Here is a 25,721-nt window from a genome sequence, read left to right on the forward strand (position 1 = left end):
ATAAATAAGAAAATGTGTGAAAAAATTTCATTCTTTACATTGAAATAGTTATAGTTACTTACTTAAATGTTTTTAACTTTGTATAATCAATATGTTGTATTCCTTATTATATAATTTTTCATTCATAATTTCTTCCTTCTTTTACAGTCTTACATGAAAAGTATTCAAACTTCAAGGTAATTTCTTTATTTACCAAAATAGGGTTCCCAAAAAAAAAAAAAAAAATATCGTCAAATAGGGTTTCCGAGACCAAAAAAAAATTGGGAACCCCTGGATTAGACCATATCGATATTTACCAAGAAAAACAAACAAGGTGTGATGTACTAATGTCATAAGCAGGCAGCGTTTAGATGTAACAAACGCGATCTTACACTTAACCCTAAATAATGTTTTGTAAGGTTTTAAATAACGAATAACTTTAATTTTTTATACTTAGTACTATTTGTTGTATAATGAAAATATTAATTCTTTAATAGCTTATATTTCTACTGTTGATTATAACATTACCTAATAACTTAAAAACGGCCAATATAAATGACAACTTTTATTTCTACAACTTGTACATAATTGAAATAGAAAGCCATTCATAGCAGAAATTTATTAAAAATTTTGAGGTAAAGAGTTTTAGGAGTACCTGAGCTGTAAAACTTTTATGCACAGAGCATATTATTACCAAAAAAGAAATGTTGAGAAAAGTAAGCACAGAGAAGCCACTTTTAAATACAGTAATATAATCGGTAAGATAGTTTCGAAACAAATTCAGATTTCTGCTTTTAATCTAAACCTTCTAAAATTGCAAGGTATAACAGACGCTGATAAAGATGTTAATAGAGACATGGGGAATCTAAAATTTGCATTCCACGACATGTCTATCAACTAAGCAGAAATCCTTAACGAATTTGTTTTTTGTACTCATACAGAGTAGATCCGAATAAAATTAAAAAGACAGCAAAGATTTGATTTCACGTACAAAGCGTCTATGTATCTGTTGATACGTATTTCGACTTAATAAGTCTCATCAGAACAGTTATTCATAGCCGTTCTCAACGTGAAAAATAAATCTTTTCTGTCTTATTAGAAGCAACAATAAAATGGCTTCGTTATGGACGCAATAGCGACATCTGATAGAAAAATCGGTAAGATAGTTTTCGAAACAAATTCAGATTTCTGCTTTTAATCTGAACCTTCTAAAATTGCAAGGTATAACAGACGCTGATAAAGATGTTAATAGAGACATGGGGAATCTAAAATTTGCATTCCACGACATGTCTATTAAGTCGAAATACGTATCAACAGATACATAGACGCTTTGTACGTGAAATCAAATCTTTGCTGTCTTTATCATTTTATTCGGATCTACTCTGTATGAGTACAAGAAACAAATTCGTTAAGGATTTCTGCTTAGTTTATGTAACTAAATGTTTTGAACACAGTTTAAGGGAGTACTACTAATTAAATTTAATAATTTATTTTTTTTATTTACAAATATTTAAATCTATTATAGTTTTCACAAACGTTTTTTATTCACTCTTCTCTATCCACTTTCGTCTTCCATATTCAGAGACCATAAAAGCAATTTTGTCTCTTGCAGCCTTTGGAACGTCCTCTTTAACAACTCCCACAATTTCATCAGTCTCTAATTCATCACCTCTATCCTTCTTACCAAAAACCACAAACATTGTCATATACATGATATCCATGAAATTACTAGGAGCTACAGCATCTAACTCCTCCCAAAATTTGTCGATATCAAATAAATTTGTATTACAATTTAACCTTCTCAATTGGTCTGTAAATTCTGTATGATAATAGATGAGAAGTTCGTCAAAGTTTTGTTTCAGCACATTTAAATGTACACTGGACCAAAGGAAAAAACAATACGTCAGGTTAGTGGTGATTGATAATAATACAGTTGGAAGTCAACAAACTTGTTTTTCTTGATATTTCCACTCTCTAAAAAAAATAAGTTAAATACAAAACATAGTTAAAGTTCTTTCTTTAAAAACCTTTATTAAAAATGGCTTCCAGACGAAAATGAAAACGATAGTAGTTTTCATTGATCTGACTAGCGCTTACGACATGGTATTAAACAAGGCTTATTACCTAAATTAGAGCAGAGTTACCATATCAATCATTTAATGATCTAGCAAATTAAAATTCAGTGCGCCAGATTATTTCAAAATAGCTTTAACAGAAAAACTAGTAAATTCAACAGTTTACAGAATGGTTGTAACGTTATAAACATCATACCTTTGTTAATTTATATTTAAATAATTATTTTATTTTATTTTCTTTATTAATTCCTTTGCCTTCAGATTCTCATTTACTATTTTTTTCTTCAAAAAGTAGTAGGCGACCTCTGTCTTTCTTTTCCTTCTCTTTATGTCCCTTAGAATAAATATTCACCCTCTCTCTTTCTGTCCGGTAGACTAAATATTCTATTTTATGTTGACAGAAAAGCTAATTCCATCATATAGGAACATCCTATGACATCTGTGCTAACTTCATGAAGTCCCTTCCTAGTTTCTGTCAATCAGCTTTTCTGACATACTGGGATATGTTTTTTGCTGGTTTCTAAAATTAATAAAAGAAGGCAAAAATTATAATAAGCTTCATTTTATGGTCTGCAACATTCTCTTGGGGTGAGTACTTTCATTGTAATCTTTATTCTATATTTTTTAACAGCATTTTCAATATTCGTAACCTCACTTCTTTCGAAATCACGTTTTATTTTAATTATATGCATGTAGGTAAAAAAAATTTAACTAAGTTTAACAGTAATTATATTTCATTTTATCCTTGCCATCCGCTATTTGTTTAATTGTAATTTTGTAAAATAGCAAGGAAATTAAACCCTTTATGATGTGTCTCTAATACGAGCTGTTTCTTGTATTTTAGTTTATTGGTGGGTTTATTGACGATTTTATTGACCATATCCACATATTATTGACGAATGAATTAACCATATTCCACGGTTTATTGGCCGTATAATGAAAATTTATTGACCATTGTAGGACCTACCCATTTAATTGGGAGTCACTCACATGGTACTTATAACTGCAGCTCACAGGAGGACCTAAACGTCTGATTGGGAGGACACACAAGCAGCCCATTGAAGTCATCGATGCCATAAGTATCATCCTCACTAATTCATTGTTAAACATTGGCAGGGTTGATTCATAATATTATTAGTTAAAATTTGATTTATTTTGCTATCAGCTAGGGGTTACAAGGTTTAATTCCAAGTTTAAGACAAGACGAAACTCACACTTGACATACTGAGCTAGGCGAAGCATAGACGATAAGCTCCCATGGTTGATTGAGGTATTATTTTTTATAATAGTACTTCAATTCTCTTTGGTAGTCTTATCGTTACATGGTTTAATCCAAAGGTCGGTTTCTATCACCACTCTCTCATTATTAGCATATATTTTAAAAACTGGGGTGTTCAAGCCAATCCTAAAAAGACAGTAGTTACTGCTTTCCATTTAAATAGCCGCGAAGTAAACTACAGACTAAAAATGGAAAGCAAAGTAGTTATTCTAAAATATAGGTAACCCAAACCCAAAATATCTCGTTGTAATAATAGAGAGCACTCTAACTTTCAACCAAACTTACATAAAACTGCAACTAAAGTAAAAACATCATTTACAAACTTGCACATACTTCTTCGGGAGCAAATGCAAACAACATTAAGGCAAGTTCTCTTGCATTAGTCTATTCAACAGTCCAATGTCGTGCTCCAGTCTAGCTAACCACTAGTCACCACATTAACGTTCATTAACGTTACGGAGACCATAAAGAGTACGTTAACTCAATGGCTTCCGTTTTTAAATAATATTGCATCACCCAAAATACAACGGTTTTTTGTAAATTCATGTAGTTGTCTGTATACCATTAGTCACAAAAGTTTATTTAAAATTCTTTATAAAAGGTAGATCATTTAAAATTCCTTTTGGGTTACATCACAGATCGTTGTCACACTAAAAAGCCGATGATCAGTGTTTGTTACTAGGAGCACATGTGTGAAGCCACTAAATACCTGGTTCAAAAAACCCCTGGTTTTTACCAAGGTATTTAGTGGCTTAACTCAAGTGCACCGAGTAACAAAACACTAATCATGGGCTTTTTAGTGCAAAAACGTTCTGTGATGTACCTAACCAAAAAGTTATTTTAAATAATATACCTTTTATAAAGGATTTTAAATAAACTTATTTTAAATTTAGTTAATGATAAGGCTGTGTATGTTATTTTATAAATAATGAAGGGGATAACATTAAATGATAGGATACGTAAGGAGTACGCTCTAAGAGAATTAAAAATGCAATACGTTGTCAGATGGATACGATCCAGACGCCGCTGTTGGACGGAGTACGTAAAAAGAATGAATTTAGATCTAATTACAAAAACCAAATTAAAGACGTCCAATTAGTAGGACCCCAAAACGTTGGTATAATAGCTGGATATCATCATCATCATTATTTTGGCTTTACAATCCAGCGGGGGTCCTAGCCTCCTCAAGAATTTCTCTCCAGTCGTCCCTATCCATCGCCTTTCTCCGCTAAGCACGTATTCCCGTATTTCTCATGTCTTCATTGATGTTATCAAGGAACCTTGTTCAGAGTCTTCCTCTTTTCTCTGAACAATGTGTCTATCAGAAGCGTTTTTCTAGCTGGGTCATTTTGGCCTATCCGCATTACATGCTCTCTTCACCTCAGACCTCCTATCTTAATATGTTTTACGACATCTGATTCCTGGTATATTCTATAAAGTTCGAAGTTATTGTCTTCGTCGTTGTATCGCCTTCTGCACACTTCATTGTCATTCACTGCTCCATATATTTTTCCTTAGTACTTTTCTTTCGAAACATCCTAACATGTTTATATTATTTTTTTGTTAGAGTTCAGGTCTCTGAACCATATGTTAGAACTGGGCGTATTATTATTTTGTATAGTTTTATTTTTGTATTTCTTGATATAATTGTACATTTAAGGAGAAGATTGAGCCCAAAATAGCATCTGTTGACCGTGCAAATTCTGCGGTTGATCTCTGAGGTCTACAGTGTTAAGGGAGTGCTCGCAGGTATACAACTCGTTTTCTATAACAAGTGGTCGTACGATCTGTGGTTGTTTGCTTATTTTTATACTTCGTTTTTGTTGGTATTTATTATTAAACCCATTTTTGAAGCTGATTTTTTTTGATGCTACCTACGCCTCTCGTACAGCGTTTTCCGTTTTTCCCAAAAATATTGATATCATCGGCATAGGCCAGAATTTGCACTGGTTTATTAAATATTGAACCAATGGTTGTGATTTGTGACATACGTATTACTTTTTTCAGAGCGAGATTGAACAGTATACAGGCGAGAGGGTCTTCCTGGCGCAGTCCGTTATTTGTTTTAAAAGGTTCAGACAGTATCCCCTGAATTCGTACTCAACATTCAACTTTTTCAAGAGTCAGTTTTGTTAAATTTACCAACTGATATGGTATTCCTAGCTCATTCATTGCATTTATTGCTTTAAACATTTCTCTTCTATTCACAGAGTCGTAGGCTGCTTTGTATTCTATAAATATGTGATAAGTATCAATGACATATTCCAGTGTTTTTTTTCCAAAATTTGTTTCAGGGTTTTAATCTGATAAATTATGGATTTAAGACTTCTGAAAGCAGCCCTGGTATTTTCCTAATATCCGTTCTGCATATCCTGCCATACGGTTACATAATATTTAACAAAATATTGATTGTGCTGCATTTAGAAGCGTAATTCCTATGTGGTTAATATCTTCGTTTTTGTGTATAGTGCAAAGTATTCCAAGATTCCAGTTATTGGGAAAGGATTTCTGTCTCCATATTTATTTTATAAGCTGCTGTAATGCCAATATGGTATCACGGTCAGGTTATTTATATAGATCAGCTGAGAGATTATCTATTTTGGGTGATTTGTTTCTGGCTAGTTTTTTAACTGCATATTTAACTTCAAGAATCGTTGGTGGTTCCTCTAAGCTGGATATCCATGTCACAAAAGTACAGACGGGCGAAAAAAGGGACTTTTCCCTCCTACTATAACAACAACAAGAAAAAACAGATCTTTAGCTCACGAGTATAAAGAAATGGAAAATAAAAATATTCTGTAATAAATGGGCCAAACAATTATGACTAGTAAAGGAAGAAGTACCTTACAATATGCTACAAGATAAAATGAAACAAAATTATCAGGGAATATAAAATAATCTCAGTTACTTACGAAAAAGTTGCATGGTATTATTAACCCAAAGATCGCAATGTACTAACGTAGCAAATGGCTCTCTCGCTGGTTTATCAAAAAAGTCATTGATTGCTCTCCTCATTTTGTCAAATTTACTTTTAAGATTAGAAATATACGGTCTGCATTCTTCGTAATCTTCCAAAATACTAAAGAATACTTCCAACGACTGTCTATACTTTTCTTTATCTGATGGTTTTGGTGGTGGAATGGCCCTTTTTACAATTTTTTTCGAATTTTTTTCCTCAAATAAGTCAGTCTGAGTAAATTTTTAAGCCCAAGGCGGTGGCATGTAGTCTGCATATATCTTTTAAGATAATTTTTGCTTCTGGTAAGTTGAAAACCTTCGTGTCGATCAACATTTATGTAACCTACAAATAAAAAAAATATAAATTAAATCAAATTAAACCTGTTATAAACCCAAGCAAAAAATCAGTTATTTGGCATTTTATAAATACGGCATGTAATACTGGTACCAGACTATCTGGAGTAAAAGGGATGCACATTTCGTAAAAGGAACAATTATATGGCCTGGATTTTTTTTTCTGATAAGTTACACGAATTAGGAAATGAATGAATTAGGGTACTGGTACGTATTCCACTTGTAGATTAAATATGAGTGCCACTAACAATTCTAATCCAGAAATAAAATAAAAAAAAGGGATAGATACGAGGCATGTTTTCTAAGTAAGTACCGTTTTGCGATTCCGCCGCCGCAGCGCTACGGTCGGGGTTCCGCGCATGAGCGCTGGTTACCTACATCTCTTGTCTACGCACTGACGCCATTACAGTCTGATTCTTCATTGTATACTTGTTTACTCCAGTGTTTAAGATGCCTCCAACAATCGTGAGTCACGCTGATTGTGAAGTACGGGCTGTTATACGATTTCTTAGTGCTAAAGGGCGTAAAACCGATCGATATTTCATCGTGAGATCGTTGAAGTTTACGGACAAAACATTATGAGTGATGGAATGGTAACGAAATGGGTGAGAGAATTTAAAGATGGCCGCACAAATGTGCATGATGAAGAACGGAGTGGGCGTCCTTCGGTCGTTAATAAAAATTTGGTGCAGAAAAGTGGACGAAAAGGTGAGAGAAAATAGACGCTTTACAATTTCATCATTGTCCGACTGCTTTCTTCAGTATTCTCGTAGTATTTTGTATCGCATTGTTACCGAGCGGTACCACAGTGAAGGTGAAGATTTTTTTAGACCAAATTGTTACTGGTGACGAAACGTGGGTGGCCTACGTCACACCAGAATCGAAACAACAATCCATGGAATGGCGATATTCATCATCACCCAAAAGAGTTTAGGCAAACAATTTCTGCCCGGAAAATCATGTGCACAGTTTTTTGGGAGAGAAAAAGGAGTATTGCTAGTGGAGTTTCTGCCTCGTAATGAGACAATCAATGCAGCGTCTTATTGTGAGACATTGAAAAATCTGCGTCGTGCAATCCAGAACAAAAGACGTGGCAAGTTGAGTAAGGGTATCGTTTTGCTGCATGACAATGCCCCGTCCACATGTGGCTAATCAGACCAAAGACCTTATCAAATCATTTAAATGGGAAACTTTAGATCATCCTCCATACAGCCCTGATCTGGCGCCCAGCGACTACCATTTGTTCCAGCACTTGAAGAAACACCTGGGCGGTCAGCGTCTTCAAGACGATAACGAAGTCAAAACATTTGTGATGCAGTGGTTAACAAGTCAGGGCGGCAGAATTTTATCAGAAGGGTATTCAAAAACTGGTGCCACGTTATGACAAGTGCCTCAATATTCACGGAAATTATGTAGAAAAGTAGATTAAGGTACAGGCTTTTCATGTAAAAATAAAATTATTGCCATATCTTTGCACGTCTTTTTTAAAAAAACACGCCTCGTATATATCAACTAAAAAGAAGGCATGTTATAAATACTGATTATAGTACTGGTACCAAACTATCTAGATTAAAGGGGATGCACATTTAGTAAAAAAAAAAAACGATTACGCGGCCTGAATTTTTTTCTGATAGATTATACGAATTAGAAACTGAACGAATTAGGGTACTGGTATATAATTTCACTTGTAGATTAATAATTATGAGTGCCACTAACAATTATTGTAATCCAGAAATAAACTAAAAAAAGATTAGATATAGATCAAACTATATAGTAGGTAAGATTATTAATACTGTCGCACTAACAGCCACTATCAATGATATTGAAACATACTAAATCAACTTAGCGGACGCTATATATAAGCTTACGAAAGAAGTAGGAACCACGGACGAAACATTATAGCTTTTGGGCAGAAGAGGGAAACAAAAATAACTCCAAACGATACAAAGACTCAGATAAAATTGTTTAGCGGAAAAATAGACGAGAATAAAGAGAAATGGTTATGAGAAAAAAAAAGATAAAAGAGCCTCCAATATTTCAATAGATTTACAATAGATTTTCACATGCATAAAAAAGATCAATGAGTTGACTTATATTTACAAGAAAAAAAAAATAAGAATACCAAAAACGTTCTGCAAGAAAAACGTCAACGGATACACAGAGAAACATACGCCACAAAAGGAGGGAGAAGAAATGAAAATAATAACTAGACAAGTTAATTAGAATTAGAAGATAATTTCAGAACTACATGGCAATTACATTACTTAAAGTATTTATCAAAACTTTTTCTGCTATTATCTATACCAGATTCTTGGTACATTTTGAGACTATAATCGATGATTTTCAAAATGAAATTAGACCAAAAATAGTCTTATTGTAGCTCACATGCCGACCAAATTAGTAGTGCGTAATTTCATCGTTGGTATCGGAACGCCAAAGACGCCACATCGCTACCATTTATTACATATTTGCAGTTTCGAAAGATTTAACTTAACCCTTTCGCTACTGGTGTACACAATCGTGTACATGGATTTCAAACCTTAAGAAATAAGAGAACTTCTATATGTATTCCGCAAAAACCATTTGTACATAATCAGGTACACTTCTTTTAATATAATTTGAAGCCACTGGCTCCGTCTATGAAAAAATCGGTTTAAATAATCATTACCAACCAACATGGCGACCAACAGAAGTTGTGGATCAGGTGAGTACCTTTCATTTATATATTTTTTTATTTTTTATACAGTTACGTTGTTGCTGTTTTATTATACTGCATGGTTTTTATGAGTGTTTACGGAATATTTCTTGATAGTAGACTCATCGTTATGTGGTAAAGGTTTTTGAAAAAACTGTATAAAACATTATGTACACGATCGTGTACAATTGTACTGGAAGGTAAATTTCAGTTAGTTGTTTGTGTACACAATCGTGCACAACTATATTCAGAGGCTATTTTGGATTCGAATCAAATGTATGTTGATTACAGGCAAAAGTTATTACAGAATTTTTCTTTGCAGGCTTAAGAAACTCAAAAGCATCGATTTTTTATGCGAGACGTGAGAGTTGACAAATATGTGAAAAATTTGAAGCAGAAATTAGACAACGGGGACTTTTCGGATCTCTTCGATTTGTCCGAAGGTGAAGCTGATGATGAAGATCTATTAGAAGAAGCAGAAAATGTGGAAAGTCGCATTGAAGACATAGTTTCTGCAATGGATCTACAAGATGACAATAATGAAGATGAGCTTCGAGAAGATGAAATATTCGACGACGTAGGTGTAATAGGAGAAGATACTATCAACAGAAATGATGAAAATACTTTTGCGTATTTAACGAATAAAAACCAAATTCAATGGACAGAAAGACAAACAGCCCCACTAGCAATGCAAAATTGGACCAAACTTCAAGATGAACATAACGATACAGAAGTTAAGTTGCCTATTGAATATTTCTCAACATATATCCTGGGAGCTTTATTCGAAAATGTTGCAGAGAAAAACAAATCTGTATGCCCAGCAATGTAACGATTTTAATTTTGCACATACGAATTCAAAAGAAATTGAGATCCGTATAGGTTTACACATCATAATGGGATGTTTGAAACTGCCTAGAATGCATTTATATTGGGATAATGCTATAGGTATGAGCACTTTTTATAAACAGTATGTCCAGAAACAGATTCTATAAACTCAGGACATATTTACACATAGTAAATAACTTAGAAAAAGATCCAGATAATACAGATGTTTTTTTTATTAAGTTCGACCAATTTTTTGATGCCGTTTTGAAAAGATGCCGAGAATTAGAACATGAGGAGAAGTTATGTGTCGACGAACAGATATGCCCCTTCAAGGGAAAATTATCGGTGAAACAATATATAAAAGGTAAGCCTAATCCATGGGGAATAAAACTGTTTCTACTGTGTGGAGAAAGGTGGACTGATATATGATTTTATTTTGTATCAGGGAAAAAAAAAACCAAAATTGACCAAACTCAACAAAACAAATTTGGACATGGTGCTGCAGTTATAATTCATCTTAGTAAAATAATTCAAACACTTTATACACAATTTATACTTTGACAATTTTTTTCATCCTATGCGTTATTGCAGTATCTAAAACAGAATAACATTTATGGTGCCAGAACTGCCAGACTGAATAGATTTCGAAAACCACCTTTTCTCAGTGAAAAAGAATTTTCCAAGAAACCCAGGGGTTACATGGAACGGTTCTGTAGTAAAGACGGTGACGTTATTTTAGTCAAATGGTTTGATAACAGAATAGTCAATATGGCATGTAACTTTGTTGGTATTGGAGATAAAGATATCGTTAAAAGATGGGACAAAATAAAAAAAAAACATTTGTAGATGTTGAAAGACCAGAGGTAATCAAGCGTTATAATTCTTAATAGATATGGCAATCTGCAACAGTTGGTTGGAATATAAAGAAGACTGTAAAAGACTAGGTGTTGACAGCAAGAAAATTCTCGATCTTTTACATTTTCGAATGGATGTTGGAAATTCCTTGGTACTTGCTGGTACAATGTGTGGTAAAGACAAGAAAAGGGGTCGACCAAGTTTACAAGAAGTAACTTTAGAAACAAATTCAAACAACACTAAAAGGTGTAGATTTGAAACTCGTCCCATTGACACAGACGCGCTATCTCAGAGTTAGATCATTTGCCTATTCACAGTGGAGAAAGGGATTAAGTGCTGCAAACAAAACAACTGTAAAGGGCGTTCACATTTCCGGTGCCGCAAGTGTAATGTTTATTTGTGTCTAGGAAAGGAGAGGAACTGCTTTTTGACCTTCCACTCGAAATGACTTTGTATTTGTGTTAGATTTATTTTGCGATTCATAAATTTTCATGTATTTTAATCTTAGATATAAGCTAAATATAAAACAAATAATTATTACTTGTTTCGGTTTATTTTTAAAGCTTTTACATAAAAAATACACATTTTTACCATTTAGCCTAACTACTGTTTGGTACTAATGTACACAAACGTGTACAACAAAATTTTTACATCTGGTGGGGGATTTTATTTGTTTTTTTGTATAATCCCCTTTATTTATACTTATTTAAATAAAATTCCACCAAAAAAAAATTTTTCTCTGTCTAATAATATTTAGTAGCGAAAGGGTTAATTGTGAAATTCCACATTGCAATAAATCAGCTTTGGATAAATGTGGCGAATACGGAACAACTTATGTGTTGTCGACCACAAAATCGTTTAGTTATAATATCACGACCAACGTGTATAGTGCTACCGTTATCATTCGGTAATTGTCGCTGATCCAGTAGTTAGTCATGGATTCCAGTGATAAAAACTATTAATAAAATATACATTAAACCATCGATTGAAAAAACATTATTTGAAAAAGTTATAAACAAAAAGGTATGCAGATGTTATAATATAAATAAAAAATAATATTGTGCTGTTATCTGGTAACAATTTTTTAAACCTTATTAGGATTAAACTAATATTTTCTAAAAAGGTTTGTGGGTTTAACCATGGCCTTCCTAGGTAGTTGTTGCACTATTTTTCCTGTTATTAAGTCAAATTCCGGAGCCTTTTATGGGATTTATATTGTTTTGGTTATTTCTTTAGGGGTAGAGGATAGGGATTTCAGCTTGATCATTATTTTCCATTTCGTGACTTTGGAATACAGATTTGCTTTTTGTTGTCCATGCCTATGTTCCATTTTCTTTTTAACGGCGGAATCTGTTACGTTGGTCTATTTATTCTTTTTGTACACTTTCATAAAGAGTAATCAGTGGTTTGGTCATTGGTCAGATCGTTTAGGTATTGATTTATTGATTCGTGTTTGATTAAATATATATCTCCCTTTTAACTATTGGAATGGGTTATTTTATACATTTTTTTTTTCTGCAGTTCTGTTTTTGCCACGTTTTCCTTGCTTTTCATTTTCTTTGCCCCAGTTCTCGAATTTCTTTGGGAAAATTTTGACGTTTAGTTTTTCTTATACTTTGTTTGGTGTTGCTCCATGCTGCTAGTTGTATATTTATGGTTAGTTTCTTTGCTTCTTCATCAAATTGTTTATTAGTTTTGATTGGTACATTTAGCTCAATTATGTCACTTAACTCCTGTCTAAAGCTAGCCCAGGCCGTTCTATTAATGGTTAGGGTAGGGTTATTTTCTTTTAGTATAATATGCTCACTGATTGTTAGTAGTATTAAAGAGTGGTAAGAAGTGGGACCCTAAGCTTCATCTATTCTTATAAAATTTGTTGCAACTTTCCTTAAAATGAAAAAGTCAATTAAGTCGGATGTTTTATTTGTATAAGTGGGCTAATATGTGAGTTTTCCAGTTGAGTGCCATTCTCTACCCTTTGAATTGATTAAACTTGTACCCCAGTGTTTTTAGCATTAAAGTATCCACCAATGATAAATTTTTCTTCAAATTAATTTTCTTTTTTTAGATTATGTTTTGGTGGAACTGCTATTATTACATCAATTTTTTTTGTTTTACCATGTATATTAGCTACCTGGATGGCTGCAGTCTCTATATTTTCTCTATATTTCTTTCAAAGTGAATTAGATTATTTTTCACTACTACTGCTGCTTCTCCGCTAGCTGTGTTTCTAGGGTGAAGAGCTTGATGTATTTAATATCCTCTCAGTTTAATGTATGTTTTTTGTAAAATGTGTCTCTGATAATAAACATATATCGATTTTTTGGTTGTTTAAGGTAAACAGTATCTCCTGCATATGTTGCAAGAGGCCATTTGCGTTCCAATGTAATATTCTTAACTTTCCCGCCATTTTATATTTGGCTAGTTTCTATACTATTTAATCTTTGTAGAATTTTTTTATCGAATTCTTCTTGCATGTTCATGCGTTCTATTAGTATGCGTAGCATGTTTTGATATCGAACTGGGGTCATTCTCTACTACTTGTTTTGGCTCGTTAGGGACTATTTGAGCATATGTTTCGATTTGTTTAACATAATACCATGTACATTGTTTGATTTACGATTTCTTTTTTTTCAACCATTGTTTCTTTTGCTCTATTTGCCATATTCTCTACTGATTGTAAATATCCAAGTATTTTTTATCGTGGTTTGAGTTTAGTTTTCCTCTATTCTTAACTAAATATCAAGATTCCACATCATGCAATTCCATTTTCCTGTTTCTCTTAATTTTCCTAATAATTTCTTTTGCAGCTTCTTTAAGTATCATTTTCATTTCCCGTCATTTCATTTTCTGCGTTATAATTCTCTGTATAATCTATTAAGTTTTTTCCGCATATTATTTTTGATATTTTTTCTTCTTGTATATAGACTTCAAACAAGCTTTTGATTGCGTTAAAAGAAATAAATTGTAGAAAAATCGATAATCTAGATAGGATATTTGAGAGAAAAATAGTAGAAAAACCCTAAAACAAATCGACGATGTACATGCAGCACGCAAAATAAGAATAAATAACGAGATTCATAAACTGAATAAATTAAATGATATTATACCATTTAAAGAAAGTCAGAGTTTTGGCATGGCTGTCTGGCTGGCATATATCCAGAGGTTAGAAGACAACAAAGCAACTAGCAAAATTATGTACTGAAAACCAATAGGAAAACGAAAAAAATATAGAACTATAGTCGGATAATTTTCAATTAAAGGTGTCTAATCTACAAATTGAACTAAACGGTAGCGGCAACCATGTAAAATGTCAGCAGTCAATTCTTACCTGCGGTCATTTTTATTGTGTAATGCTTCGCCCATGTAAATAAGTGAAAAAGTAAGGTAAGTTTCATAAAATTTGCCCGTAACAATATAAATTGGTGCGATTCACTAGTGTATAGTGGGACAAGTGCATTGAGTAGTTTGAAAGATCGGTAAACTTATCAATATTTTGCTGGTCCTATATATATTTACGTTCTTAGAAAGAATGGGAATGAGAGAAATATGATATTTTAGTTAATTCGTTCCAAATTTTATATATGAATATGCATAGGCGTAGTGTGTTCTATTTCTTGGGAATATATTTTATAGACTTTATTATTACTTTAAAATAGTTTTGAGATAAGTAAAGTAAATTTGATGCAAGTTATTCTTTATATAGTATTAACCCATTAACGGCCGCTCAATATAACAAAGAGAAATCTGACAACTAATTTATTAGATTGCATTAAAAACACATAAATTAAGACTTATTTACAACCAAAAAGATTTTTTTTCTCATTTTCAAGGAAAACAGTACAGTTTTTAGGTTAAAAAAAAACACTCGGGGTGTAGATGCATTCTACACCTTTTACATATGTAAATAGTACTACTTTTGCACATCCTACATTCTTGCACTATCATCTCTTTTTGTAATGTGGCTACTATTGTCTAATCTGGTTATCATCTGGTAAAGCAACTTTGGATTAACGTCCATGTACTAAGTTAGACACTGATGTAGCGGTTTCTTCACTATTATAAATTATTAATATAAATCTATGTCGGTTCATGCTTCTCTTTATAATGTGTACTTCTTTATCCTCATCCTTTGACCAATGCATATCAACTTGAAGCAGAGTGTGAACCAGATAATATACATATGCTAATAATTTTTTTTTAAATCTACGTTATTCATTTCAAAATCGTGACGGTTATTCTGCGAGTGCATAAATATTGTAAAATGTAGACTTCTCTTAATTTACTTTTTTATCAGAAAAGAGTGAAAAAAACTTCAATATATGAGTTGCTTTCATCGTTGGCTTTTATATTGTCTAAATATCAGATCAGACTGATGTTGTTACAGTTTGAGACAAATTTGGATTTACTATTTTTTGTCTACTTTTTTCTTTGGGACGGGTTAATAGTATTATGGATGTAATTAAAGCAATTACTATTTTCAATGGGAACAAGGCTTAATTAAAGGCTAAAGTAAGTTTACTGAAATTTCAATTTCGATAAAAAATGCATTCTCGTAACAGAACTCATTAAAAGAATTACTGAGAATTAAAGCAAATATATACCACCAACCCTATTATACAGACTATAAAAAACGAACTAGAAATATTCCGATCATTAGGAAAAGGAATCGTCTTTTATTTGGGTACCTGCACATACGGGTATTTACAAAAATGAAAAAGCAGATTAACTGGCAAACAAAAGTCGAATGAACTCAAACCATATTGCAAAATTGAAAACATATCTGTACACCGATCTAAAGAACCTGGTTAAAGTCCACCGTACTAACGCATGGCAAAATCATTAGGAAAAATAAGATACAAAATCAAAATGTAATTTGCATAAAAATAAATGCTATCCTGGAGACTCCTTCAACCAGAAAAAACCAAGTTATTATTAACCATCTAAGAATTAACTACTAATACTTAATAACAAAAGAACCACTACCTATCTGCTCCAGGCAGCTACTTAAAGGTTTAAACTCACGAAGGGTACTTTTAAAAAAGACCCTTTATTAACTTTTACAACTATACTGCACTGCTTTATTGATTGAAAATAACTGAATTTAATTACAATACTATTTCTTTTATATAAAAAATTAAATGCTGACAAAACTGTTGATTGGGGTTTGCTGACCTCCGGGGTTACTGCACCGTAATTTCTCCATCCCCTTGGGAAGTTTTGTGAGGGTATGAACAAAACTGAAGGTATGGATTCTGGATCGGCTGTATCTTCTTCTTCGGTTGTCTTCTTTTTTCATATCTCTCGTAATTTGTAAACCAAAAATAATGATAAGGGCTGTTGCCAGGATATATATTGGTGGTTGTCCATAGATGGTAATGGTCCATTGTTTTTAAAGACACGGGTTGGAGTCTTTCTTCTTCCGTTGAGAGTTTATGTAGTTCATCTAACTGGATTCTATCTAATTTTAGAGGCTTTACTGTTGGATTTTCCCCTTGAAGACTAATTTTTATTTTTGGCAGGGTTAACGGTTCTGTCTTTTATTGTCGCTTTTGGAGTTGATGTAAACTTCGTTGTTGGTTCTGAGCTCACATCCTGGGGGTAGTTCTATTAGAAATGTTTCTATGAGTACTTCAATTTTGGAAGTAGAACAGTGGGTGGAGATTTAGTAGCTTTTGAGAAAACAGCAATATAGTGAGCTTCCGATACTTTTTGGATAATTGTTGTGCTATTGTGATCGGCACGTTTTGACATTGGGCGCATCATTGGATAATTTTAGGATTTGATTGATGCAGTCGTCAGTTTCTGTATTTCTTGCGGGAACTTCTCTGACAAATGAATTTCTTTGGTTCACTCTTTCTGCATGGTAGGTCCATGTATTGAAAAACGTTCTGAGTGTAGAAGCTAAATATGGTCCAGGTGGAATAATTATTGTGTTATTTATGGTTGGAAGTGAATATAGATGAAAATATGTGAATACTTTGGAATAAAGAATGGGAAAATGTAAGATAAAGACCAGAGAGTGGTTGGAGTAGTAACCATCTACTTCTACTATCTCGTATTATCTCATCAGGTCTTCTTCTTCGAGGTATGGTAGCTGAGAAGCTGGATGATGTTCTAGCATTTTCTGGATGGTCCATCTTATTTCGTCTGGTTTTATAAGTCCATTATGAAGAGTTTTGATTTTTGCGAATGTGATTGCTGTCTGTAGGTCACCTAATATTTGGATATGGTTTGTAAGGCTAAATTCATCTGGTCTAAAACGTTTCGAACTTGCATGTAATGGTTGAAATCAAAGACGAATTGGTTTAAGTCTGTTCGGATTTTGTTGGTTTCTGCGGCTATTATCTCTTGATTGTGGGTTAGTAGTGTCACTGTCTCGTTAGTAGTTGTTCATTATTTTTCTTATTAAGGCTTAATTGGTTATTAATGTTGTTGAATATTATTTTGTTGATTGAGTTCAAGTGACTGAATTGCTGCATCGTATCTTTCTGCGTCTTCTTGATCTAAGTTTCCTGAGATGGATTTTATAATATTTCCTAATCCATTGATAAGACCTCTTTTATTTCTGGTTGCTGGATAAACTGAGTCGAGTTTCTCTTGGGCTGTTTTTAAGAAGATACTGCATTGTTTTGTCGAAGTTCCTGGTAGACTGTCGAAGTACGGCTGACTTAGTCCATTTTCTATAGCTGTAGTTGTAGTTTGATATTGGTATGCCAATGTTTCGATTTCCTGTGCTATTGGTTCCAATTGGGAAATAGTGGATGAAATCATGGGTGCTGGTTTGGATTCTGGCTTCTCCAAGCTTAACTGGGAGGATCCCTGGATTGTCTCGAAGGTCCTGGATTTTCACTTCTTGGCTGTTACTGAGATACATCTGTAAAGTATTTTTGCGGTTAGTTTTAGTGGTGGTTGATGTTTAATATTTTTCTTATGCGGCCGTAGTATCTTGGGTATCAACAGTAACAGGATTGTTGTTTTGGACTATTTTAGGTGAAAATCTGGGAGCAGTTTGTTTCGTGTTACTGTTTTTCGAGTGTATATTTTCGTGCTGGGTTTATATGTTATCGGAGAGTGTCGTTTTTCGTTTATCTTTTCAATGTTTTTTCTGTTTGCTCTCTTGCAATTTTTTATTTATTTCTTTATACATCTCTTTTGTTTTCAATCTGTGCTCCTGTGTGTAATTATTATCAGTGTTCTATTAATGTCAATTATCGAATGGATCTTGAGCATCTATGTGACCCATTAAGGACGTTGATGGGCTTCTGTTTGGTAGCTGAGTGAATAGAATTGTTGTATGCCATAATGGCGTATAGCATCTGTCTTTTATGTTAAGTGTTTTCTTTTTTCTTTTAATATTCGAGAGATGCTCGATGATTGTGGAGTGAAAGCGTTCGATCATTCCATTGGATTGCGGGTTATCAGGTGTTGTGTAGTGGATTAAGATCTTGTGTAGTGTCCACGAATTCTTGAACAAGTCCATTTTTAAATTCAGTTCCACTATCAGAAATTATCATATGTGGTAGTCCAATGGTGGGTGATGAATAGCAGGAATGCGTTTAAGATGTTAATCGCGTTTGATCCTTCTATTGGGTACGCTTGACCGTATTTTGAAAATGCGTCGATGATGGTAAGGAATTTTTGTCCTGCTGCTTGAAATACGCGCTTATCTCAGAGTTCTATGTGAACAATTTCCAGTGGTTTCGTTGGTGTTGGAGTTAACATAAACTTCGGTTTTTCTGGATTTCTGTCGTATTTGTTTGTTTGACAAGTATCGTAGAGATTAATATAATCTTCTATATCCTTTTTCAACGTTGGCCAGTAATAATGTTTTCTGATTTGAATTTCTGTTTCATTAATTCCTCTATGATTTGTCTTTCCTTGGTGATAGTCTTGTACGATGGTTTTCTGTCTTTCTGGACTGCTTATATCTTCAAGTAAATTGTTACATTTTACAAGATCAAATGCAGAATTCTTGAATGTTTCTCGAAGTATGTTGCAGACAGACTGGTAGAGTTCATCAGTTTCGAATAGGATGGCATATTTCTTTTTTGTATCGACGTAGTTCTTGAAGAAATTAAAAATATCGTTTTTCAGGTCGTTTTTATCTAGTTGGACGTGCATTCTTTTCTTTGTTAGGAAGCACTGTTCTGTTATAGGTTTTGCAGGATTGTAATTTACCAATTTGAATATGATTTGGTTGTTGTAACAGTTCAATGGTCTTTCGCTGATTGGAATTCCGAGTATTGGGTTTTCCTCTGTAGAATGTTGGGTACCATCTGTGTTGTTGTCTTGTTGGTATAGCGATTTTGTTGGCTGACTGTCAATCTTTTGGTTTTCTTCTTGTAGAAGTTCGTCTATTACTTTCATTTCTTCTGCAGTTAGGCCGGATGTTTGTTTTTCTTTGATAATTTCGTCTAAGTTAACCATAGGATCTTCTTCATCTGGATCACATACTGAGTTTGGATGGTTGATCATAGATATGTTGTCATCTTCTTTTCTGGATAATAGACTGATTATTTCTTCTACGTGTTCGTCAATGGTATTTACTTCTTTAGTGTGGATTTCGACACGGGATAATGCATCAGCGTTCGTATTGGATTTTCCTTTTTTGTATATGACTTCATAATCGAATTCTTCGAGTTTTAGTCTCCATCTAACAAGTTTCGAGTTCGGATCTTTTAAAGAGAATAGCCATTGAAGTGGTCGATGATCGGAGAGAATTTTAAACTTCCTTCCAAATAAATAAGGTCGAAAATATTTAGTAGCCCATACGATTGCAATGGGTTTGTCTTGTCCTACAGGACCCTGTGACAGGATAGCACCTATAGCAAAGTTGCTTGCATCTGTGGTGAGATTGAAAGGCTTCGTAAAATCCGGATATTGTAGAAGTGGTTCGTTGGTTAACAGGTTTTTGCAGATTTTGATACAGTTTAGGAATTGTTCTGTGTGTTCTATCTTGGCATCTTTCTTTAAACATGAGGTGAGTGGTTTTGTTATTTTTGCGAAATCCTTAATGAACTTTCTGTAATATCCAAGTAGTCCTAGAAATCCTCTAATCTGCTTGGTAGTATTTGGTATGGGATAGTCTATGATGGCTTTAATTTTGCTTGGATTTGGTTTTATTCCTTCAGGAGTTACGACGTGGCCCAAGAATTCAACTTCTTTTTTTAAAAATTCGCATTTGTCTATCTGTATCTTGAACCTAGTTTCTCGTAGTCTTTCAAAGATTTTCTTAAGGATGACCATGTGTTCCTGAAGTGAGGTTGAGTATACGATTATGTCATCCATGTATACTAGGCAGATTTCTCCTATGAGTCCTTTAAGCACATTGTTCATTATTCTCTGGAATGTAGAGGGTGCATTCTTTAAACCAAAAGGCATTCTAAGGTATTCATAATGGCCATTTTCCACGTTAAATGCTGTTTTTTGTATATCTTCCCTTGCCATTTCTATTTGGTGAAATCCACTGGCTAGATCGAGGGTGGAAAAGTATTGACAGCGTCCGAGTTTATTAAGGATGTCCGTGATATTTGGAATGGGATATCTATCGTCTATAGTCTTCTCATTTATCTTTCTGTAATCGACTACGATTCTCCATTTAATTTTTCCAGAGGCGTCTGGTTTTTTGGTACGACCCAAATTGGAGATGACCAGGGTGATTGACTTGGTCTGATGATGCCTTGGTCCAGCATTGATGTGATCTGTTTTTGAACCTCTTCTCGATGTACGTGTGGATATCGATATGATTTTGTGAAAACTGGGACTTCATCCGTTGTTCGTATGTGGTGTTTTATTTGATTTGTAAATGTTAAAGTATCATCAGGATTATGGAATATATCTGCAAATTTTCTGCATAAACGTCCGATGTGCATCTCTTCTTCTGGATTTAGATGATCTGTTCTGATAAGAGGATCGCTATCTATTCTTGTTTCTGTTTCCATTGGAATGATGTCCGAGGTATACAGGTGATATTCATGAAGATCTATTGGATTGCTTCTAACAGGATCGGTGAGTGCTACTTGAATAGGTTCATCAGTATTGTTGATCATTTCGGTCCAGGCTAGCTGATTGCAGGCTTCACTGAGAGTTTCTCTTAGAGTTGCCCCTTGTATTTCTTGTTTTGGTATAAGTATGGTGCCTTTTGTTTGTTTTACTGAAAGTCTTACTTGTGTGATTGTTCTGGGTTCCAATTGAATTGTATAAAATTGTGTTTTGTTGGTTTCATAATAAAAGATAGGGAGAACTGAGTGTGCTGTAGTTAGTGTGGATGCTGGGAAATTAAGATTTGCTTGTAGAAGTTTTAAGTTATCGAGGCCGATAAGACCATCAAATGTTTTATGGAATTTAAAAAGGTAGAATTTTAAATTAATACTACTACTACTAAGGATTTCCACAGTTTTCACTGTCTTCCTTCACTCAACCGTTTTCTCCAATTTTCCCTGTCATTCCAGTCTCCATCTCGCAGGGTTCTTTTCTCCATAGCCTCGTCGATTTCATCTCTGAATGACCTTCGGGGTCTTCCTCTCTTTCTTCTTCCAATCGGGCTCCATTCTGTGATTTTGTTTATCCAGCGTCCTCTGTCCGCTCTTCTGACGTGGCCGTACCAGGATAGTCTCTTCTCCTCTATATAGTCGATTATGTCTGATTGCGCTCCCATTCTCCACTTAATCTCTGCGTTTTCAATTCTGTCTCTTTTTGTAAGTCTACAGCTTCTCCTCAGGAACTCCATTTCTACTGCTCTTATTCTACCTCTATTTCTCTTGTTTATTGTCCAGTTTTCGGACCCATATGTCAGGATACTTCTTGTCAGGGTGTTATATATTCTCTTTTTTGTCTTTATCGTAATGTTCTTATCCCACAACACTGAGTTTAGTTGTCTTATACAGTTTCTTGTTTGTCTCAGTCTGTTGTTTATATCTTCTTCTGTTGTTCCCTGGTTCGATATTATGGTTCCTAAATACTTGAATTTATCTGTTCCATTTATTTGTCTTCCCTCGTCTATCTCTAGGTTTCTCATATCCTTGTTTTCTGTTGTTAGGTATTCGGTTTTCTCTAAGTTTATTTCCATTCCGTTGTTTTTATATTCTTCTTCTAGTTTTCTGAGCATAAAGCTGAGATCTTCTTCATCTTGTGCGATGACTACTTGATCGTCGGCAAAACTTAAGGTGTATAGGTATTCGTCTCTTACTGGTATGCCCATTCCTTCGCACTTTCTCCTCCATGGTTTAAGTGTCTTTTCCAAGAATATTTTAAACAGAGTAGGGGACGTAGCACAGCCTTGTAGAAGTCCTTTAAATTAATATTAGAGTTAAATTCTGGGAAGATTGGAATTTCAGCACAATATTCCTGTGAATGGTTTTGAAATATTGAACGGACTACAAACGGTTCATGTTTGATAAAATTTTTATAAAATTTGGATGCAATTTCGGGGTTAAGAAATGATTTGGTTGCCCCTGTATCAAGAAGAAGTTTAAGGGGAGGATTTTTAATTTCGATATATGGAAGTTCTTTTTTATCTGAATACGAATTGAGTTCGATTACGTTTCTTCGTTTTCCTCTTGGAGTTTTGGAAATTTACATCTTCTTCTTCGTATTGGGCATTTTGGTAATCTTCTACGTGGTAGTCATCTGAATATGCGTCCTGATTTGGATAGTAGTATGTCTGTTCTCCATAGTAGGCATCGTTATCGTTTTCGTCTTGTTGTTCAATATTGAATAGCTCCTCTACGGTGAACTTTAGGGTGTGTGGTTGCGGTTGCTGCGGCCTAAAGTTTCTGAAGCTTGAACCTCTGTTATGTCCCGTTTGGCGTGTACTTATAGACATCGGTGTTGGTTTGTACTGTTGTGGTGGTCTGCTTGCCCATGGGTTAGGTCTTGGAGGTTGTGTGTTTGCCATGAATTGTTGCCTTGGTTGTTGGAATCGAGCGGGTTGTATTGGCCATCTTGGGGTAAATGTTGGTCGGGACGGTGCTGGATTACTTCCGAAAAATGGTTGATGTAACTGTGGCCTGGGCATGGGTTGTTGCCATTGTGGTGGTGTTGTGAACTGCGGCTGTCTCTGGGGTTGTGTGTGGGTAGAATTCTTATTTGGCAATGAAAAATTGGTTGTTTTCTGCAAATACCTAATATTGTTTTCTTCTTGGATGAATTGAAGAGCGAAAGCAAGATTTGTAGGCCTCATTGATCGTATGGTTGATCCCATTGGTTCTCGTAATCCTGCTAAGAACGTAGTTAGGGCCTGTTGTTGAAAGAATTCCTTTTTGCTCCTCTTTACATCTGCATTGTCGGTATGTAGTTCGATGTGGTTCGAAATTGTGTTTAAAAGTGACATTACTTTCTCGTGAAACTGTTGAGGAGTTTCGTTGGGTCCTTGCCTTAAGTTTACCATGTCTCTTGTAAGCGAATTTTCATTACGTTGATCGGCAAAGTTTTGAATTAGTATGGTCCTTATCGTGGGCCAATCTTTACACCCATATACGGAAATGATTTCTCGAGCTCTTCCTTTAATTTTATTCATTACACCTCGAGTTATCATGTGATTTTGGAAGTTATCGGGATTATTGTGATCCCAGAAATGATTAAGAAGCATTGTAGTAACTTCAATGAAGTTGTGAAGTTCATTAGGGTTACCATCGTAATCAGGCACGATGGAAAGATCTTTATTGATGTCGAAAACTAGAGCGGGAGCGGGTGCCATGGCCATAGTATTTAGTTCACTAGCGGGAGTAATAATTATAGATGGTATATCTAAGCTATTTAAAGTATTATCTAAAGAACTAACGTTGGTTTTTAAACTAAATTGAGAAGCTGAGTTATTTTGCGAAATAGAAGCAGCACCAGGTTCGATAATCGATTCACTAATAGTTGAAAGAGAATTACTAATTTTAAAAGATGAAGTTTGTGAAGCAATTAAATTATGATTAGAAAATATTTTAAATTTGCTTACAGATAAATGATGATGCTTGGGTGCATTTCTTTTCGAAGGAACTGGTTTCTTTTCTTCTTTCGCTTTCTTTTACGCGCTATCTCAGAGTTAAATTGATTTCTACTCTTTAACTCTGGATTTTCGTTGACTTCTGGGGTTGAACGGCCGTAGTTTTCCCTGGAAGTTGGTTGGTTCGTAGCGGGTAAACGTTTAAGAACGACGAGGATCTTCTGTAGACTCTCCCACTATCTTACTGCACTGTGCCACTTAAAGGTTTAAACTCACGAAGGTACTTTTTAAAAAAGACCCTTTATTAACTTTTACAACTATACTGCACTGCTTTATTGATTGAAAATAACTGAATTTAATTACAATACTATTTCTTTTATATAAAAATTAAATGCTGACAAAACTGTTGATTGGGTTGGCTGACCTCCGGGGTTACTGCCCCGTAATTAGCTCTAGTCCACTGACAGTTAAACATATTCTGCTTGATTGTCCTCAATTCATGGAAAAAAGAAGATCCCACGGATTCACAGATGATGATCTCAAAACAGTTCTCACCAAAAAAATTTCAACAGTTTTAACCTATTTAAAAGATATCAATATATTCAATTGTAGTAATATTTTTTCTATTTGTTAAATCCACTAATAACCCTGCGCGGTTGATGTGGTTTTGTGTTAAAAAAAATGTTAAAAAAAAATCTATAGGAATGACCTCTTATGTATAAACGGTTGATGTGAGCTATGGCAAAGTTAATATCAGTCATATTGTTTAATCCTCCATGTATAACGAAATAGTCGACAAGCCCCCGAACTATACACTACATAAAATTATGTTTTATAAATGACGTAAACTGATAACACACTGCTGGAATTAGTCAGCATTAGTAGTAAATTTAAAATAAACACAAACTTACCATCGAATTTTAAATCCTCTAACAGAATGACTGCAGTATCGTCGACTTCATCACTTCCGTTATTATTAATTCTAGCGCCATAGAACTCAGGAAACATATCAAGAATATCTTCTATCCCTCTCTCCTGCTGAAAATTTTGTAGCGTTGGAACTATTTCTTTGTAAAATCTTATTTCATTCTTGAAAGCAGTAGGAAATAAACGTTTGACGAATTCATTAGAGTTTTTGACACATTTAGCTACAGCATTCAACTTTTTTTCGGAACCATCGTCACGCTTTTTTAATATCACTTCAACTTTTAACATAATACTCAAAAAATTGTCACCAGGTTTAGTTAGCGATGTTATAGATTCTTTGGTTACTTCATAGTCTTTAGAAAATATTTCTCTTATAAATTCCCGTAAATTTTCTTCTGCCATTGTGCTTATAGGGAACTAAAAGTAACTGTTAATGACCTTGCTACGCTTAAGTGGTTTGATAATCTTACTATCTTCCTCTCAATTACTTAATGTGAAATAATTCAATTGCTTTTATTTAAGTAATATACCCGCTTATTATCGCTTTGTACGCCTGTACTATATACAGATTGTCTCGTAAACTGATATCGTGTTTTGATAGTTTTAAAGTGGATAAAAAGATAAAAAATATGTGTAACCTTGTAGTTTTTAGTTATTAATTTACCACATTCTTTTTTTTAGGGAAATTTTTAATCAGCATAGAAATGAAATTTTCAATTTAACAGTTGTGGTAAATTACATTTCTATTGTAATTGACAAAGTGAAATACCGGAACACTGTGTAATTTTACTTTTTTAATTAGCATAATGGCTACATCACAGTTGAGTTTTGTGGATA

At 34.0% G+C, this 25,721-nt stretch overlaps 1 protein-coding gene across 1 annotated transcript; it reads right to left on the bottom strand.

Annotated features, from left to right (window-relative positions):
- Positions 1-1,433: 1,433 nt before the first annotated feature.
- Positions 1,434-25,424, bottom strand: LOC140431581 (uncharacterized). Its single transcript, XM_072519476.1, has 3 exons — positions 24,869-25,424; positions 6,487-6,634; positions 1,434-1,881 (listed from the first exon to the last, which is right to left on the bottom strand). The coding sequence occupies exons 1-3, from the start codon at positions 25,284-25,286 to the stop codon at positions 1,521-1,523; spliced, it is 927 nt and encodes a 308-aa protein (XP_072375577.1). The 5' UTR covers positions 25,287-25,424; the 3' UTR covers positions 1,434-1,520.
- Positions 25,425-25,721: the final 297 nt, after the last annotated feature.

The sequence above is a fragment of the Diabrotica undecimpunctata genome, unplaced genomic scaffold (assembly GCF_040954645.1).
Source record: "Diabrotica undecimpunctata isolate CICGRU unplaced genomic scaffold, icDiaUnde3 ctg00001390.1, whole genome shotgun sequence".
NCBI lineage: Eukaryota > Metazoa > Arthropoda > Insecta > Coleoptera > Chrysomelidae > Diabrotica > Diabrotica undecimpunctata.

What these genes read in the sequence shown, in the direction of transcription:
- LOC140431581 (XM_072519476.1), bottom strand. Translation starts at nt 25,286, where the DNA reads ATGGCAGAAGAAAATTTACGGGAATTTATAAGAGAAATATTTTCTAAA. An exon ending in AGAGGATTTAAAATTCGATG is followed by an intron (nt 6,635 to 24,868) that starts GTAAGTTTGTGT and finishes TTTTATTTGTAG; the next exon opens with GTTACATAAATGTTGATCGA. An exon ending in AAAAAAATTCGAAAAAAATT is followed by an intron (nt 1,882 to 6,486) that starts GTAAAAAGGGCC and finishes CACTAACCTGAC; the next exon opens with GTATTGTTTTTTCCTTTGGT.